At 41.1% G+C, this 18,307-nt stretch overlaps 1 protein-coding gene across 1 annotated transcript in view; it reads left to right on the top strand.

The window, feature by feature from the left end:
* The window catches only part of PIK3CB (phosphatidylinositol-4,5-bisphosphate 3-kinase catalytic subunit beta), a 56,480-nt gene extending 41,857 nt beyond the window's left edge, over positions 1-14,623 (top strand). Inside the window, 9 exon segments of the mRNA XM_032119254.1 lie at positions 919-1,018; positions 3,266-3,444; positions 4,088-4,197; positions 4,509-4,587; positions 9,593-9,760; positions 10,189-10,312; positions 11,378-11,523; positions 12,371-12,503; positions 12,982-14,623. Of these exon segments, the coding sequence (XP_031975145.1) occupies positions 919-1,018; positions 3,266-3,444; positions 4,088-4,197; positions 4,509-4,587; positions 9,593-9,760; positions 10,189-10,312; positions 11,378-11,523; positions 12,371-12,503; positions 12,982-13,119 (1,177 nt within the window). The 3' untranslated portion in view covers positions 13,120-14,623.
* The last annotated feature ends 3,684 nt before the right edge of the window (positions 14,624-18,307 follow it).

Raw genomic sequence — 18,307 nt, 5'->3', positions numbered from 1 at the left:
ATTGAGCCTGATTGGACTTTCAAATATGATTTCTTGAGGATTTTTCTAGATGAGCCATTATCATAGTGCCCCACAACTCCTCTGTTTCTTTATCTTTGGCATCTATAAATCAAACCTCTCATTAAAAATAAATTAGAGTGGTCTGTAATGTACCCTTTGATGAAAGTATTCCGAACTGCATTCAGCTCTGACTACCTGATGAGTTAAGTTTGTAAATACCCCTAGTATTTGTTTTGGTTGTGGGTGCAGTAAAATCACAATATTTATACCTCACAGTTGGGAAAAAATTATTATTGTTGCAAGTTTAACAGAAAATAAAAGCTGTTCTGTGTGTTCTTGCTACTTTTGGTCAGCAGTTTCATAAATGGCAGAAGCCTTGCAGAATGGACTGAAATAGGTTGATTCTGTCTTTAGAGCACAATTAATTTTAATATTTCTAGCTAAAAAGAGCAAGTGTTACATGAAAATGTTTTGGAGGGTAATTAGCTCTGATGTAAAGTTCAGTGGTTTGTTTCAAAGTGTTCTCCTTCAAGCAAATTGAGTTTTTCCCTTACAAAGATTGGAGAGCATGTGGTTTAACATCAGCCCTTCAGTGACTTCTCAGTGCTGCTCTGAATAAAAGGGGATTCTGAAACAGGTATTCAGTCACTACCTCTTGGCATGAACACTGCTGCCTCCAGAGCAGTCCTGGGCCTTGAAACAAGGGTCCTGCATCAAAACTGGCCTGTTCTCGTCATCTTCAGCACAGAAGGGTTCTAGCATTTCTCAGGAGATCTGGCTTTTTGTTTCAACTGTGTGACCATGAAGTGTTTTAATGTTTGTTTTGAGTTCCTTTGTGTTTGTTTTGTTTTTTTTAATGACTGGAACAACGCAGTTCTGTAAATGCTGTGGTCTGATGAGAAGCTTTTCCCCTTGCAGGTCAGAGGTTCACATCCCCGCCGTGTCCGTGCAGTTCGGTTTGATATTGGAAGCTTATTGCAGGGGAAGTGTGGCTCATATGAAGGTGCTGGCTAAACAGGTAGGGACTTCCCTTTCCTGTCATCCTGACCTATCCAAGCCTGTAACTCCCATCCTTATTCCATTGCTCCTGCGGGGTGCATTGGCTACCTTGACAAAGTTGGGCAGTGAGGAGGAGGAGGCATGAGTGACACAGGGAATTAAAAGGGCTGAATGATGGAGCAGCCTCTATGGCCCAGAAGGCAGCCAATGCTGTGGGGCCTCAGAGAGCTGGTTTTACAGTGTTCTGAAACATGAGGCACCTTCCGGTGCGTGTGTGTGTATTCTGGATACAACAGAGACTCTCTGGATTAACTGAAGAACGGCTTCTGTGCATTTGAAGTTTTTTCCCCAGTAAGGGTAGCTTGTTCTAAATTTTACCTAGATTACTCCAGGACTACTTCCTGTGGCTTTGGCTTTTGCTAAAAGGTGTTGCAAATCACCCAAATACTCATTTTAGTGTTAATATAGGTCTGTCATTTACACACACATGCAAAAAAAGAGAGAACAAAGGAGAGATATGTTTGCTTTTAAATGCCCTAGTAAGCATGAGAGGTTTGCTTTTAAAAGCACTAATAATTGTATCAGCAGATCATTAAGAGACACTCACAAATCATGAAGTCTCTAATGCAGTTTTAGTGAGTTAATTTAGATTGTGATCATAAAAATATTTGAAAAATGGTCTCTCTTTGGAGTTAAAGTATTTACTGTATCAGGCCACAGAGATTCACTCAGTGGATGACTAACTGATGATGGTGTATGTCTGCGTTGAAACTGTGCTTTGGGAGCACGTGGAACAGGGATGTTCTGTTGTGCTCTTTATTGCTGCAGCTCACAGGACATGGAAAAGACTATCTCTTCCATGTATGCTTGTTAGCATTGTCAAAATCATGAAAAGAGTAGGTAGTGAAATGCTTTAAGCAATAGATGTAAGGTCAGTAAAGTTTTTGTGCACTTTACAGGAAGCAAATGTCAGTACAATCAAAGAAGGGGCAAAAAAATTCCCAACTGTGCAAACACGGAAGAAATTCAAAGTAGAAATACTTCAAAAAGTTCCTGTTTGTACAACACAGGTTCCATTTTGTTCCCTTGTCACTGATGTTTGTACAGCTTCTAGAATAGTGGAAAAGCAGAGTGTTTTTGGTTTTGACAGATGGCTGACCTGGCAGCTCTCCACTGCCCAGTTTTATAATCAAACTCCATACAATTTCCACAGCATCCTGCCTGACAGGGTTCAGTCTGTGGGAGGGGTGAGTTTTGACTCAGCACCTTGTAAGTTAGGCTGAAACTTCCTTGTATAGAAAACAGCTTTCATAATTGTTACATTGCTGCTGTTTGCTAGAGAATCTGTGTATTGCTCAGCACGTTACTGAGGCTGGTGCAAACACAGCTGATTGTTGTAAGACCTATTTGGTCAAAAAGTTGCTTAGGTGTAGAAATTGTATTTGTTGTATGTGCTGTCTAGGTTTGGTACCAAAGGGCTTTGCTCTGTCAGTGTTAAACATTTACATCATCAGTTACATCACCAAAATCCTTACAGACTTTGTAACGGTAAAAAACTTTACAAAACAGGAGGGGGAAAAGGTGTTAAACCCACCTGTACTATTGCAAATAATTGCCTTGACTTTTTACACATTTCTAAGGTAAAGATTTTTGCTTAGTTGAGATGCTATGATTTCGAACACCTTAGTCAATTACAGCTTCTGTCTTCTGCCTGACTTCAGCAGGATTTTAATGACAAACATGTAAGACTTTGCTCTGTGAAAATTGTCTGCAAGTCGTCACATGGCCGTGCCTTGTTGGATGCAACTTAATGTGAACAATGAAGTATCTGCATCCACAGCTCATCTCAAGTAATGTCTCAGTTTATTAGAGTATATAACTCTAAATAATCAGTATTTCTATTACCTTCAACATGCCTAGGGGCACCTTTTTCATGTGCTTTGTTGAAATAGGGAACTAAAAGCTGTACTTTGAAGAAAGAATTTGTGTTAATGTGTCATACATTAAAATACCTCATTCATTTTTTTTTTTGAAATTTTAAGTCATGCTTTTAAAAGTGACTTAAAGCTTAGGAGCTTTCATCTCATCAGTGTCTCTGTTAATTATGAAAATGATATTTCTGAAACATGAGTGACTTAATTTCCATCCATTATTTCCATTTTTAAAAAGCTGCAAAATTATTTAATACCTGGTTTTGTTGTGAAAAGGGATTTTGCATTATATTACCTCTGAGCAATAACTCTTAATGATAACATATCTCTTTTAGGTGGAAGCCCTCAATAAAATGAAGACTTTAAATAGTCTAATTAAGCTGAATGCCATGAAGCAAAGCAAAGCAAAAGGAAAAGATGCAATGCATACGTGTTTGAAACAAAATGCTTACAGAGAAGCCCTTTCTGACCTCCAGTCTCCTCTGAATCCTTCTGTTATACTTTCAGAACTGCAGTAAGTGAAGAATGAGCACAATTTCACTGTAGCTTTGCATGGAAACAGTAGAGCAGAAACACATCCGTGTCTGAACTTCCTCTTGCTGCATTGTTCAGCGCATGTGCTGCCGCAGGGAACTTTTCCTATAGTGACAGAGTCTGCTGGGCATCTTCCTGAGGCTAAGAGATCAGTTAAATTAGAAGATTTTTGTGATCCACCATGAAACTTAATACTCTCTTAGTCAATGCATTACCATGGCTAAATATATTTAAGTGTAAGCCTAAAAGTGAACTAGACTGCATTCCTGGCTTCTGTTTATAACAAAAAGCACAAAGGCCACTAAAACTTTTCACAGCACTTAAATATAAAGTATAAAAATTGATGGGAAAGGATATAAAGAAAACGAATTTCTCTGAAAATGAGGGTGCTTGATTTACATAGAGATACATTCACCAGTCAATATCAAGTACATTCCACATGTAACAAATGTGTTCATAGCTTGGTGAGTGCTCATGGCACAGCAGCAGCATGAAAGCAGAGAGAGCATTTAAGTACTTCCAGACTGGAAGTCTACATGTTCTCTTATGTTCCGAACCATGTTTAGATCTTTTCAGTTGAATTATTCCTATTTGACTACAACTTCTGTTGTGTTTTCCTCTAGTGTTGAGAAGTGTAGATATATGGATTCTAAAATGAAGCCTCTCTGGATAGTGTACAACAACAAGATGTTTGGAGGAGATCTCGTAGGGATCATTTTTAAAAATGGTGATGGTAAGCAATGCTAGAAAGTTGAAATTTTTCCTTTTCTTTCTTCATTTCATTTCTTCAGTCTTGCATTTAAGCTGTATCATTCTGTATTGCCATAATGTAAACATGGATTGCTCTGACATCAGTGAACAAATTAGGCATCTTCTGACTGTGTTTCACAGCACAGACATTGCCAGTCAGGATGGTGTAGTTATGATTAATACCACTTTAACCCTTAGGCTGGGTGAGTATTTTTAGATCCCTTTTTCTGAAGGCCTTGGAAACTTGAGGAAGTTTGTGAGGAATTGAAGCAGTGGTTTCACCTTTCATTGCAGATCTCCGACAGGACATGTTGACACTCCAGATTCTGCGCTTGATGGACGTTCTTTGGAAAGAGGCTGGCCTGGATCTCCGGTAAGGATCTCTCAAGGGCTGGTTTGTTTGGATGGAGGGGCTACTTTTAGAAGTAAAGCTTTCCTGTTTTTAGGCGCCTTCCCTACTGTCCCCTTTCTACACATCTATCCAGGTGCCTAGAGGTTTCAGCTGTCACAGCCAAGGTGAACAGGGTGTGGGAAGCGTTACCTTCTTTCCTTCCTGCTGTGAGCAGAGCTCTCATTGCTGTTCACACCAGCACTTCCAGCCACTGTGAACATCTTCAGCTCTGAGGTCACTTTCTCTTGTTGGTAAAACACTGTTGGAATGCTAGAATGCATTTTTCCAACCAGAAATATCTTTGTATCTTCCAAAGTCTCTTGCAAAGCAGCTTTCTTACCTTCATATGCTCCATAAGGTAAACATGACATCTTTGAAGGAATACTAGAGCTTTCCAAAGAGAAACAGTATCAGCGTTATTGCACAACCCTCTAGTACATGGGAACCTTTTCCACCCAAATTTATGAACCAGTTTTAGGTAATACAATTCTCAAATTCTAGTTGCACTTTAGGAAGGTAGTCCTAAAGGAGGTACTGGGTGTGTCATTATTATAAAGCATTTTTAGCCATAAATTAAATTTTGTATGCCTGTGCAAGAGCTGTAATCCTCATTGTTTAATTTTAAGTGTTGTTTACAAGTCTAGAAGTACTTATATTTAAATATTACTGAAATACTTCATTTAGATTCTTGGAGCTCTTTAAAAATTTTTTATGGTTCAAGCATAGTAGTGGGAACTACATAAGACATGTAACATCAACACAGGTAAGTAAATATATCAACTTGTTACTTTGAGTGCTTAAGGAAAGGTGGGAATATGAATTACAAATTGTTTCTGGAAATGTACATTTGCGATGAGGTGGTTGAGTGTGTGTGAAGTTGAACACTGACTTGAGGAAACCTTACGTAATTTATGCCATTATAAATTGTCTGTGAGGAGACTGATGCAGCATTTGGGGGCAAGGACAGCCTCTGGCAGCTGTGGAATCCCAGATGAGGCATTCTTTAGTAGCTGCCTTCCCAGAAGCTGTTTGTGGTTCCAGCCTGGGCCACACACCGTGCCTAGCAAACAGGAATAGTGATTAGAGTCATCAAATATGCTTTTCCTGACTAAGCCATTTTTTGTAAACGCAACGAAGGAAAACCAAAAATTAGCTCTGATGTCCAAGATTTTTCTTAAAACTCCGCGAAGGAAAAAAGTAGAAAGGGGAAGTTCCTAGTGAGAATTGAAGTTCTATATTTGGCCTTTTCCATTTATTTGCTTAACTGGGAGCATCTTCCTTCCATTCATCCTCTCATAGTTACCATGATAAAATAAAATCCTGGGATTGAGGCAGGGTTACAATTCCATGTCTGTCAAAGAGATTAATCAGGCACTTGCGAAGAGAAGGCTCTGAAATGACCTTTCTTGGGAACAGAATTGGACAAAACAGCACTCTGAACACCCAGAGCAGGAGGGCACAGCCATGAGGGTGAGGCTTTGTCATGTCCATGTTTATAGCCTGTATATCTCTCAAGAAAAGACAACTCCAGAATCTATGAGCTAGCAGTGGTGGGGATGAGTTCTCTGCGATGTTCATGAGTCAGGACTCACTGGTTACTTTTTGCTTGGGTGAGAGGCATGGTCTCTGCTGGAAAAGCAGTGTCAAAGAGCTGCTTTCCTGAAAAATAAGTGTCATATGCCCATACCAATGAGTGCAGTCTTTGCTTCTTGCCCTGTATCATCCTTAGTTTCCCTGAAGTTATTTCCATTTGTGGATCCACAATGGATTTTGCACTTTTCAACTTTTTTCCACTACAGAGAGCCTGGTAACTCCACCCAGGTAAAAGCAAGGCATCTCACTTGTGCCAGCAGTGTCAGGGTAGAAGTTCTTGCTGTTGCCTCTCTCCATCAGTCATGTTTTGCCACAAGCAGATTGTACAGCTTGCATGAGGCGTGGATCAAATGGCAGCCAATGCACCGCTGCTGAGGAGCTGGGGACAGGATCAGTTCCCTTCTAATTGCACTGCAATCCACACTCAGTTCTTTAGCAGTGATTGAAAATGAAATCTTAGCTCAGTCTGTGTCTAAAGCAAGCACGATATTCCCAGTGGGATTTCTCAGCTCTAGAGAGGAGCGCCAAATATATATTGATTTTGAGAGCTGAAGGAGGAGAAATGTTTGTTTGTTTGTTTAACTGTCAACTAATTTGTCATGTGGGTGACAAACAGGGCAGAGGGTGTGTGCAGGGGGATGGAACCATGTGCTCCTGTAGGTCCTTCATCCTGGGCTCTCCCTGTATGCGCACAGCTGAGGAAAGCCTGGGGTGTAGGTTGGATCTGCTTCCCAGAACAGAGCCAGCCATGAGCACCAAGGGCCAGCACCCAAACACTGACGTTTAGAGGAGTCTGCCGTGGGTCAGTTCACCTCAAACATCAGTCAAGTAGCAGAGAGAAATGACCAAAGCAAAAAGTGTATTATGTAGTTAATCCCCACACCTTAATTTCTAAGACAAATTTTTACCTGAACATTGAGCAGGAAATAGATGGCCTATTACAAATACGTGTCACAGCAGAGGAGCATAACATCTGTCTTCCCAAGGATGCTGTGGGGTCTGTGGTGCTGCACCTCTCAGGAAAAACCTTGCATCAGAAAGTGTTTGAGCTGCTTTACCTGTGTTACAGCATCAAAGTTGCGTTAGTGGAGAAAGGAGTAAAGTAACAGCAACAGAAAATCATGAGTTTGAGGAGTTTGATCTATGTCAAGTCACCTTTGCTGTGGCAAATTGTCATTAAAGTATTTAAGACTTGGTTACTTTTTTGACCAGATGCAGGACATTCTCCAAAACACTTTTTTCAGTGCCTGTCTGTAGTAGGTTTTCATTTTCATCACCCTTACATGTGTGAGATCTGAGGTTATATGGCTGTGTATGAATGAATTCAGAGTTCACACACATACTGAAAAATGTATTTGTTACAACTCTTAAGAATGTCATCATTTTTAAACTATTGGACCTGAAGTTACAGAGAGTGTGTTGATAAATTACCAGTATTTCTTGTGTGTTTGGAAGGGCACTGCTTTGGAGAATTAAACACTAGAAATAAAGAACAGTTTAAAATGAGTGAAGAGAATTTTCTGTCCTGCCCAGGATTTCAGCATTGATCTGTCCATGGCTTTTGCTGGCTTTAAAAAGCAGGGAACATATCCTGCTGACAGATGTTGAAGTCAGAAGGACCAGGATGAGATGGAAAGGGCCCAGAGGATTTGTCCCTAACTTGACTCCTGTCAAACTGTCTCTCTGACAAGGATGTTTTTTCCTCCAGTTGTAAGCACACAGCCCTCAAGGGGCTGAAGGCTTTCATCATTGCTTGCTTTTGAAGGGGAAGTTGTTGGCCGTTTGCCCAGTTCAGCTGCGAGAGGAGTGGGTTGAAATGCCATGGAAGGAGGCCAGCGTGCACTTTAACCTGGCGAGATTTGGCTCCCATTTGCGGTGTCGTGATAAGGATGGGCAGAGCTTCCTCGTGCCGTGGGCGCTGGTGTGCGGCAATTCCAGGCACCCTCCTGCTCCTTGGGAGAGCCGCTGCTCCAGGGACCGGGGCTGGGACTAGGAAGGGATCAGAATAGAAACGGGAAGAGCGTTCCAAGCCTGCACTTCTGTTGTTGTTTTGAAGTTGAGCACTCTTGAAATACCCTGTTGAATCTGGGTTTCAGTTCACTTTGTTGCCAGTAGGGAAGAATCCCAGACTATATTAACTTGCACCACTTCAGTTGTGTTATCCCTTAGGTGGAGAAACTGCTCCATTCCCTGATAGCTCTAAGGCCAAAAAGTTGTGTTTAATTTTGTATGGAATTTTATTTATTTTTATTCCATGGCTTGGGATAATAGGCTGTGTCAGTTAAGAGATGTGGTTATGCTTTGTAGCAATCAAACTTAATATCTGTTTTATATATTAATACTAATGACAGCTTCACCAGCAGTATTTTATATGTATATACGTGTGTGTGTATATATATATGTATGTCTGAAGGCACACACATAAATTTTTAATATGTGCTGCAATTGTTTTATACAGCTCTGTAAGTCAGCGAGTGCTGGTCTATACCTTGTGTACTGCAGTGTAGATTTTTGTGGGTATCCATTTCCTTATACATGGACCATGACCACAATTGGGATAATATTCTTGGCCTGAGCTGCCTGGCACAAGAACAGACACCTCAATTTGTGATGCATTGCCTTTGAAAACTTTGAAAAGTTTGCTGTAAGTTTCCATTGCACATGCTGAGCTCCCATCTCATGGGATGTTGCCATTCTGTTTAGCTTTTTAAGCATGTGGAGTGAGGAAATGTATTGGAAAAAAATACACTTACCTATTTAGACACATCTCTCCTTAATTTACGTCTTTAACTGTGTCTTACTGTAATGCAGTGATGGTAAGAGGTATTTTCACTGGCCACAGTATGTAGATGCACGGGTGTGTTCTGAGATACGAAGCAAGTTAAGAGGTAGATTCCTGTTTTTCATTGGGTTTCTATGCTTCAATTTAGTAAAAGCCAGAAAGCATTCTTTATGTTACTATTTAGAAGGATTTCTAGCGTTTTCATTTGAAGCAGGAAGACAGTGAAAAAGGATAAGATCCTCTTTTCCATTTCCAGCAATAATTTATCGGGAAAGAACTGGAGTAGGTCAGTGTCTGTCTGGGCAGGAATTCACAAATGCAGGCACAGGGCTCCCTCTGCGGCTCATCCTGGGAAATTACAAGAAACAGGGTTCCAGTAAAAAGGAAAAATTTGGCTTTTTAAAATGTCTCCTTTGTTTGCATATATGTACATAATTGGAAAAATGAATGCTTTAAATGTATTGCTGGTCTTTTGCCTTTACAAGCAATTCCTGTATATTAACCTTAGAGAGTTTCCTGTTCAAATGAGTATTCAGCTTCTCCAAAAAATGAATACGCTAAAGAAACATTTTGCTGTTTTAAGTTCTAACATGATTCTGTATTTTGTTTCAGGATATTGCCATATGGCTGTTTAGCAACTGGAGATCACTCTGGCCTTATAGAGGCTGTTTCTAGTTCAGAAACCATTGCTGACATTCAGTTAAACAGCAGCAATGTTGCTGCAGCTGCTGCCTTCAACAAGGACGCGCTCTTGAACTGGCTGAAGGAATACAATTTAGGGTAATTTCTACAGTTATTCTCTCAGCTATAGTATAAGCTACAAAATTCCTCTTAAGTTTCTCTTTCAGTGTTGAGGAAGATGTGGTTTGTTGCTAATTATTTTTCTAGTGTGTCAAATTCTGACTGAGATTCATGGTGCCCTTGGGCCTAGCATTTGCAGCATTTTGGCTGTGTGCTGTTGAGTAAGTTATATTAAATTTGGCAACACAAACAAACCCAAGAAAACTACGTGAGTTTCAAGCCTTGATGTTGCCTTTCATATTGCTTATTCTCCATAGCTACCTTTACAGTATTTGTTTCTCAAATAATTCTGGTTTTACAGCATCCTAATGGGCTTCTGGTTTAAACAAGCAAAAATCCTTTTTGAGGCCAAGGCATGACATGAATTCTAACAGTGTGCACTAATATAATTTTCTTCGTGGTTACAGAGAGGACTTGGATCGAGCCATTGAAGAATTTACTCTGTCTTGTGCTGGCTACTGTGTAGCTACGTATGTACTGGGAATTGGTGACAGACACAGTGACAACATCATGGTCAGGAAAAATGGGCAGGTAAAAATCCCTTCCGTAGGCAGAATGCCTTTGGTATCTCTGGTGTACAAGAGTTCTCTTGAGAACTTGTAATTTCTTTAGTGCCTTGGTGAAATGAAAGCCGCACATGGTCAGAACTGATGTCTGGGGTTCACTGAGAGTTGGGCAGAGCGTCAAGGAAAGGGAATGCAATGCTGGTGGAAGGGCAGAGCAAAGCCTGGTCCATCAGCAATTCTGTACTGAGAGAGGCTGTTCTGTAGAGTTTTTACAGAATATCCAAGAAGCCTTTTAATGGTTCAGATTTATTGAATAAAAGTGGTCTTAGAGTATCTTACAAAAGACTGCCCTTAAAAATTCATGAATTGCATTTTGGAGCAGTGTGGTTTCCCTGAAGTGAGTCTCTACAACTCAGCCCTGCAGAAATGCTCAGTGTGGAACCCAGGACCAGCACCATGCTGTGCACTCAGAACCTGGGTGAGCTCTTAGACATAAATTTCTTAATTGTTACTTTGTACTGTAACTTGTCTGATTTAACTGAAATTATTCTGCCTGGAAAACTAGCAAGGGTTATAAAATTGAGAGTTTTACAGATATTTGCAATATTCTTTTAAGTTTGTACCTCCTGGAAGAAAGCTGGAATGCCCTTATCTCTTCAGTTCTAACAGGGGGAATGGCCATAGGCTCCTTCAGATTAACTCAGCTCTGCTACCTTTGGCTCTGTCCTTGTGTAGGAAGGCCTTGGATATGATGATGTTGAGCCTTGTGGGCTCATCATTGGGCTCATTTTTGTCTGATACTGCCAACAAGATGTCTCATGGCAGCAGCAGCTTAGACTTGAGAGAATCTTTCACATATTGATTTGCTGCAGTGGTCACTCATAAGAGCATGGATGTTATCATTGACTTTAAATCTTAAAATGTTTTAGAATTAGATACTCCCAAAGGGTTGGAAGCACAGGCTGTAGAGAGTTGCATTAGGAGTTAACTGTTCTTGATACCAGCATCCTGTAGAAATATTAGACAAGTGACACATTTTGCTGCAGAAATTAATTTTCTCTTGTTTTGGGTTTTTTTTTTTTTTTTTTAGCTCTTTCACATAGATTTTGGTCATATTCTTGGAAACTTTAAGTCCAAGTTTGGAATTAAAAGGGAACGGGTACCTTTCATACTCACCTATGATTTCATTCATGTTATTCAACAAGGAAAAACAGGGAACACTGAAAAATTTGGCCGGTGAGTGTTATTTTGATCTATTGGTAATTGAGATGATAATTTCCAGGATACCAGAACCTATCTGGGGTTGGTTTGCTCATTTGCACTTGTGTGGAAGTGTGCCAACACGCATTTTCAGGACTATCTGCTGCTCTCCCTGAGCTCTAATGTCCACAGATTATTTCAGAACCAGAAGCTGCAGCTCTGCAGTTGCTTTTGATCTCCCACAGCAGGAGGTAGCAGGTTCTGCTGGGCTCAGCTCTGCCTTCAGCAGCTCTAGGCTCCAGGCAGGGCTGCCAGACTCTTGTTCAAGCAAGATGCAGCACTGCCTTTAGGAACAGGCTCCCTTTCTGCCCTTCCTGTCCATCAGGGCACATTCATTGTGCTGCTCCATTCTGGCCTTGCTTGGATGCTTGGGCATAAGGAGCCACATGCTTGTGATCCACCAGCCCTGGCAGTGGGTTCAGTTTTGACCATGGAAGGAATTAGAGACGACAGAGGTTAGAGAAAGGCTGAATTGGTGCAGAGGGACTGCAACAGAGCTTTGGCTGTTCCACTGTAGCCCACCCGATAGGATCATCAGAGCATTTCACTTAAGTTCTCAGGGAGATGGGACACTGCCATGACCTCTGGCACTTTTGTTCTTTCTGAAGAACAGCTTGTGATGTTTTGTACCAAGGGCTTGTTGGGGAGACATGGGATGTATTTGTGAGAATGCACTGGAGGTTCTGCAGACATCTCTGTCCTTTCTGTTACTGTGTTCCTACAGTCTGTCTTTGATAACAAATTCTGGCAGTGCTAGCACGCATTTCCATCTGTGTAAGCTCTCCCATGTTGTGCTCTTTGCATGTGCCTGGGCTGGACGCAGGTTCCGGCAGTATTGTGAGGAAGCCTACCTGATCCTGCGCAAGCACGGGAACCTATTTATTACCCTCTTTGCACTGATGCTGACTGCAGGGCTGCCAGAGCTAACCTCTGTCAAGGACATCCAGTATCTCAAGGTAAAGTAAGATCTATGGCTCAGCAGGACTCAGCATTTTTCCAGGATGTGAATTTTTGCTTCCAAGATTAATACATTTTAGTTGTGAAAACAACATTTCTGTCAAGATTTCCACACGGTCCTCAAAGCTTTCTTTTTCAGCTCTATAGTACAAGGTCTGTAGTCAGTCCTAGTGCTCAAAGGCTGAGTTCAGGATTTCTGCATCTTAAATGGGGTCATCTCAGGGGTATTTTACATCTTGGCTCATGCACAAGCATAGACCTGTAAAGGTGAAAATTATTTGCTTCATTCTTTTTCAGTTTTATCTTTAGACCCAGAAAGATGTATTATTTAAACCAACTGATGTATTGCTCAATGAATAGTAAGTGAAAAAGTGTCAAAGCAGAACAAAACAGACTGTGGCTTGTGTTGAAAGGTGAAGGAGGCTTTAACTGTGTTTTTTAAAATTCCTAACAGTACTTGTTTTCCTGTTGTCTTAGGACTCCCTTGCCTTAGGGAAGAGTGAGGAAGAAGCACTAAAACAGTTTAAGCAAAAGTTTGATGAAGCTCTGCGGGAAAGTTGGACTACTAAAGTGAACTGGATGGCTCACACTGTTAGAAAAGATTACAGGTCCTAGAAGATTGTGGCATTTGCACTAAGCTGAAGGTTACCTTGATAAGTGTTTGTGAAGGGTTTCTGTCATATGGACCAACAAAACTTCAGGAAGCGTTGGGACAGCACTCTCAGGCACATGGTGGTTCTCTTGGCCCCACACAGGGTCAGGAGATGGACTCTGATCCTGATGGGTCCCTTCCAACTCAGCACATTCTGTGATTCTATGAACTGATTCAAAACAAGAAAGGAAACAACAATGAAAACAAACGGACTGAAATAATTCCTGAGTCTTTTGCACTCTGCTTCTGAATGCTTGATTCCAAGACTGTCTCTACAATTTGTGAACATCCTGGATAATCAGTTCCTGCTGACTTTGCACGCTGAGAGCTACTAGGCATTTTTAAAAATTCTTTGGTACTTTATGGAGGTGTAAATATTTGTTTTTATACGTTAGGGTAATGTGCTCTAACATATCCTCAGGAGGTTTGAAGACCTCTGACAGAATTGTTCTTTGTTTAAAGTTAGGACTTGAAGAGTAAATTTTTTTTTTATATCCTAATCTGGCTAAAAATGAGCGCATTGTGTATATTTTTCATATGACCTCCGCCCTACTGGCACAGATGCATTAATTCTACTGTAAATAGCAACCATGGTATCACTGTACTGCAGGGAGCTGCTTCATGTCTCGTGCTGCTGCCGAAGGAAAGGGTGGGTGTTTGGAGGGTTGGGGAGACCTCTGAGAGTGATGCAGCATCCAGATGTTCAGGGTTGCACCATTTTGTTCCTCTGACTTAACTCACAGAACAAGCCCTTCAGAATGAGGAAGGTTAGGTCAATTCCAAACATGCCTGAGAATCCCTCGTTGGTTACAGTCTCCACTCCGCCTCTGGGGCTTTGCCTTCAGCTCCCAGAGAGGCACAATTTGGTTTGGTTTCAGCAAGAAGCTCTTGCCAGCCTTACACTGAAATTCATATCTCAGATGAGTCCTTCCCTGCAAAATGTACTGACTTATGTAAGGGATGTTTTTATTAAATATACTACACAAAGTGATTTTTAGAGCATACATACCAAAAACCCCAACTGTTTGGAGAAGCAGGTGTTGATGGGAAAAGATCATTCCACGGAACACCAATGCGAAGTCATTGATCTTCTCTCTGTATTTATTAAAAGCTTGCAGTAATGTTGCTTTACCAAGATATATATGTTGAAGATGGTTGCTGAAGAAACTGGATTTGTTTTAATTTATTTAGTGAGGTATCAGGCTTTTAGGTGCTTAAATGGAGAGCAAATTTGTTACGTGCAATAGGGAACTGCTGGTTAAAAGATGTAACGAACTGTTCCTGAACATCAGCAAGAGAGGTTTTGACTACTGCTTGTTCTCCAAGGAACACTGGTAGCTCTTGATTCTTGTGGACATTTGAAAGAGAATTAAACATATATATTTACTTTTTGACTAAACAGTTGTTCTGCATAGAAATGTTGGATTATGTAGGAATTTAATTAAAGTTGGTTTTACTTTGTTGAGAGAGTTTTATTTTTGTTGGTTTCTTTTAGAGATTTAGAACTTACCTGGAGTCTGGGTGGCATTCTGTGGAGGGCATTGATTCTCTTGTCCTCACCCTTTGGGCTTATCTGTCTGAAAAGACTTGTGCTTCTAGAATATTCTAAAAGTAACAAGTGGTATGTGGGTTGGTTTTGGTGGGTTTAGGGTTGGTTTTTCTATATACAATATAGTAGCATTTGAAGTGTGCCATGTCTTTTTTTTTTATTATTATTATTTCTATAGCAGATGGCAGGAAAGTTAAAAAGAAACTATGTTGAAGGTGATAGCTCTGAAAAAAGTAATTTCATCCTCAGGTAATTCACAGCATGTGAATCTGCATAAGGAACTGTTCCTGGACACATTTTATTTTTCTGTGAGACAGAGCACTTGGACATCTCTGGTCTTGTTGAGGGAGACATCAGCTTTCCCAGAGCTTTGAGATGAAGTTGGCAAGTGCACCTTGGCTGCCTGAGGCTGGTGTGTGTGGAATCTGATAGGAGGGAGCATGATGGTATCTTTATTTCCTTAGCTAAATGGCAGCTTGGTTCCGTGTTCCACCCCAGGCTTCCTGTGAGACTTGGAACAGGTGGTTCAAGTCTGTGCCTCAGGCTCCCCTCTGCAGAACTGCAGGTGAGAGCTGTGACCTCCAGATGCAGGAACACCTTCCCTGCCTTCAGTACCACCAGGGTTACTGCACAGAGTAAAGAGGTTTTGTGGTGTTTGATGGTTTTTTGTGTGCGACTTTAATGCAGGTTATAAAAGCACTTGAGATGGTGAGAAAATCCCATTGCCTCCCTTCTTGGAGGAATACTTAGAGATTATTAGGAAAAGCTACTTCTGCTCAGTATTTGTGTTGGTTAATAGCCCTTCAATGGCTGTGTTGTGTTTGGTTGTCTTTCTTTATGTTTACTCTTGGCAATTAATTAACAAGAATGGGGAAAGAAAGAGTGTTAGATGGTCTATTTTCGGTGTTTGGCAGCAAAGACGATGCATTTTCCTCATGTGAATTGATCTTGGTCTTCAAATAGCTGAGAAGAGATCCCAGGGATGCTTTCCAGGCTGACCTCTCAGGGCTGAACCTGACTGGAAGCAGCATTTACCACATCACCAAAGCTGATATTGTGATACCTTCATGTTAAGTTTTGAGCACAGTCCTGGTTTGCTGAATTATATTAGTAAATAGATCACCACTTTCCCTGGTTTTCATCATACTTGCTACAGCCTGTGGCATACAGACTTTGATTCAGAAAACACATAAATAAATAAATAAACTGCTTTGTGAAAAGTAAAAGGAGAGACAGTTTGTCATCCAGGAGAAGACTGGAATTTGGCACATCAGTCCATTGATTATTTCTGTACTTTCCTCCCAATATCCAGCTATAGTAATAAATTGGCAGGTTAATTTGAGCTGATTTGGAACATTATTTTAGACGATTTTCTGAATTCAGAAGTCATCAAATGGTCAGATTATAATAAGAGACTTTAAAGATTGTGTTGAACCTTCAGTTCACATGGTTTCATGTTAATTACCTTTCTTTGTCCACTGGAAAAATGACTTTTCTTTCTCAAGGCCTTCATTGTATCTGGCAGAAGGGAAAGCTGCCTAGGCTGCTTTAAAAACCACAGCTGAAATTGGGTATATGCAGTGTGTAAATGATCTTTATTTGTTCTGGTTTATTATTGATCGCATGATTACTTGATGGGTTTGCTTTCTGTACCTTGAATCATTTGTGACAAATGGTGACAGTTGCTGCTTTTACACTCCTGCTTGTCCTGTCTTGGATTTCCAGGGAAAGTGCTCCCATGGATTTGCCCCTCAGCTGTGGAGTTGCTTCCTTTCCCTCTCATGCTTGTATTGGTGGTTTTGGCAGTGGGGTGTTGTTGATTGTCAAGTCACTCACATTCTAGCAAATGCCTTGGACAGAGCCCATTCCTGTATTTAATATAATAGAGTCCAATATTCCTCTTTAATCTCCCAAAGCTATTGGAATCAGATAATTAAATAGTAGAGGCTCTTAATAATTGGTATGTCAGGCTATATCATAGCTTTATTCTGTAGGATGGTTTCAAGCCTAAATCTTTTAAATGTGTAATCAGTATTTCTATTATTATTCTTTCACAATATAGTGTATTAATGTAATTATATGTCTGAGCCAGCTTTAAAATCTAAGACTGAAATCCTCTGCTAACATAATTTTAAAAATGACTTGTCTGGCATGACACTGCCAAGAGCTGAGGGAGTGAGCTGTTCTGGTGGACGAGTGTCAATAGGTGCTGCTGTATGAGAGGACAGTTTCCTGTTGCTGTTGGGCCTCGCTGTTTGCATGGAGCTCTGGGGTTTTTAGAGACAAAAGGGCCTCATTGTGGAGTGGCTGATGAGATAAAAGCCAGGTTAAGCTCAAGGTAGTGGTGCTATCGCCTGACCTCAATGCCACATACATTAACCTGGGTATGGTAGGAACAAACGCCGTACCAAGCAGATCACTGCAGCACATTTTGGTAGCCAGTGCAGGAAAGGTGCAGTAATTTAACAGCTGCTGAGAAAAAAAGTACAAAACTGTTCATGCTACCTACGTGCATAACAAAAATGTTGTAGTTATTCTCCCCAAATACAACTTCATGCCTGATAGAGAAGAGGGGAGGTGTTGGCGCCAGTGCTGAGCAGGGCATTGATTCGCCCTGCCCGTGTTAGCAGCTGTCCTTCAAACAGCACAGCACAACAGCATTCATCGAGGACAAGAGTGAGCTTCTCTTCAATGAGCTGGGTTTGCACACTGCTGATACTTGGGTGCCTTTCCAGCCTAATAGCCCACATGAGGAGCTTGTTGTGTCCTTTAGCAAGCCACAAAGGAAACCCTACCAAGCAGATGCTGATAGAACTTTCCTTGTTCTGTCCCCTCTGGAACACTTAGATAAAGGCTCAGTCATGTGACCTATTGGAACTGATTTCACTGTATGGGACTGTAGCATTTAAAATAATGCTGTTGTGATGAGCTAGTCCTTCATCCTTTCAGTCTGTCACCTTGCTCTTCCTCAGGTGATTATTTGGAGAAGTGTCCTCTGGATTGCTTGATGAAGAGGAATGGGGTTGAATATGTATTTCTTAAAGAGTGGCTTACTCTTGGGAAAGCTGTGAAGGGTCCCAGTTTAGGAACAGCAGTCCCAGAGAAATGTGAAAGGTTAATTCTGGCTTGCCAGGCACTAATTGGCTTTTTAAAATGAATGGAAGTGGCAATCAAGCACCATGGAAATGTGGTTTTGGAGGGATTAAGGCCCTTGTAGCACAAGGATGTTCGTAAGATCTAATTTTTGGCTTTAGAAGTCTCAATTTGGGCAGGAAGTCTGGGTACTTGCTAGCAGTGTGCAGAACCAGTGAAGTCTGGGCAGAAGGGAGGAACCTGGTAGCAGTTCATTCCAGTTTGTTAATCCTGCCTAAAACTTCCTCCTACATAAGATTCCTAATGGGTTTTGCCCTGGGAGCTGTCAGCAGCTCAGTCTAGTTTCTGAAATAGTCTCTGTACCTCTTGCATGAGGAGCATGGAGTGTTTGACATTCCACAAAGGGAGCTGAGCACTGCTGTTCAGGATACTCTGGAATGTTGTACATGTGGCTCTGAATTCTTCCTGTTGGAACTCTTTTCCGGGGGGGGGGGGTGTGGAAAAAAAGC

The sequence above is a fragment of the Corvus moneduloides genome, chromosome 10 (genome assembly GCF_009650955.1).
Source record: "Corvus moneduloides isolate bCorMon1 chromosome 10, bCorMon1.pri, whole genome shotgun sequence".
Taxonomy (NCBI): Eukaryota; Metazoa; Chordata; class Aves; order Passeriformes; family Corvidae; genus Corvus; species Corvus moneduloides.
This window is presented reverse-complemented; position numbering and strand designations above follow the sequence as displayed.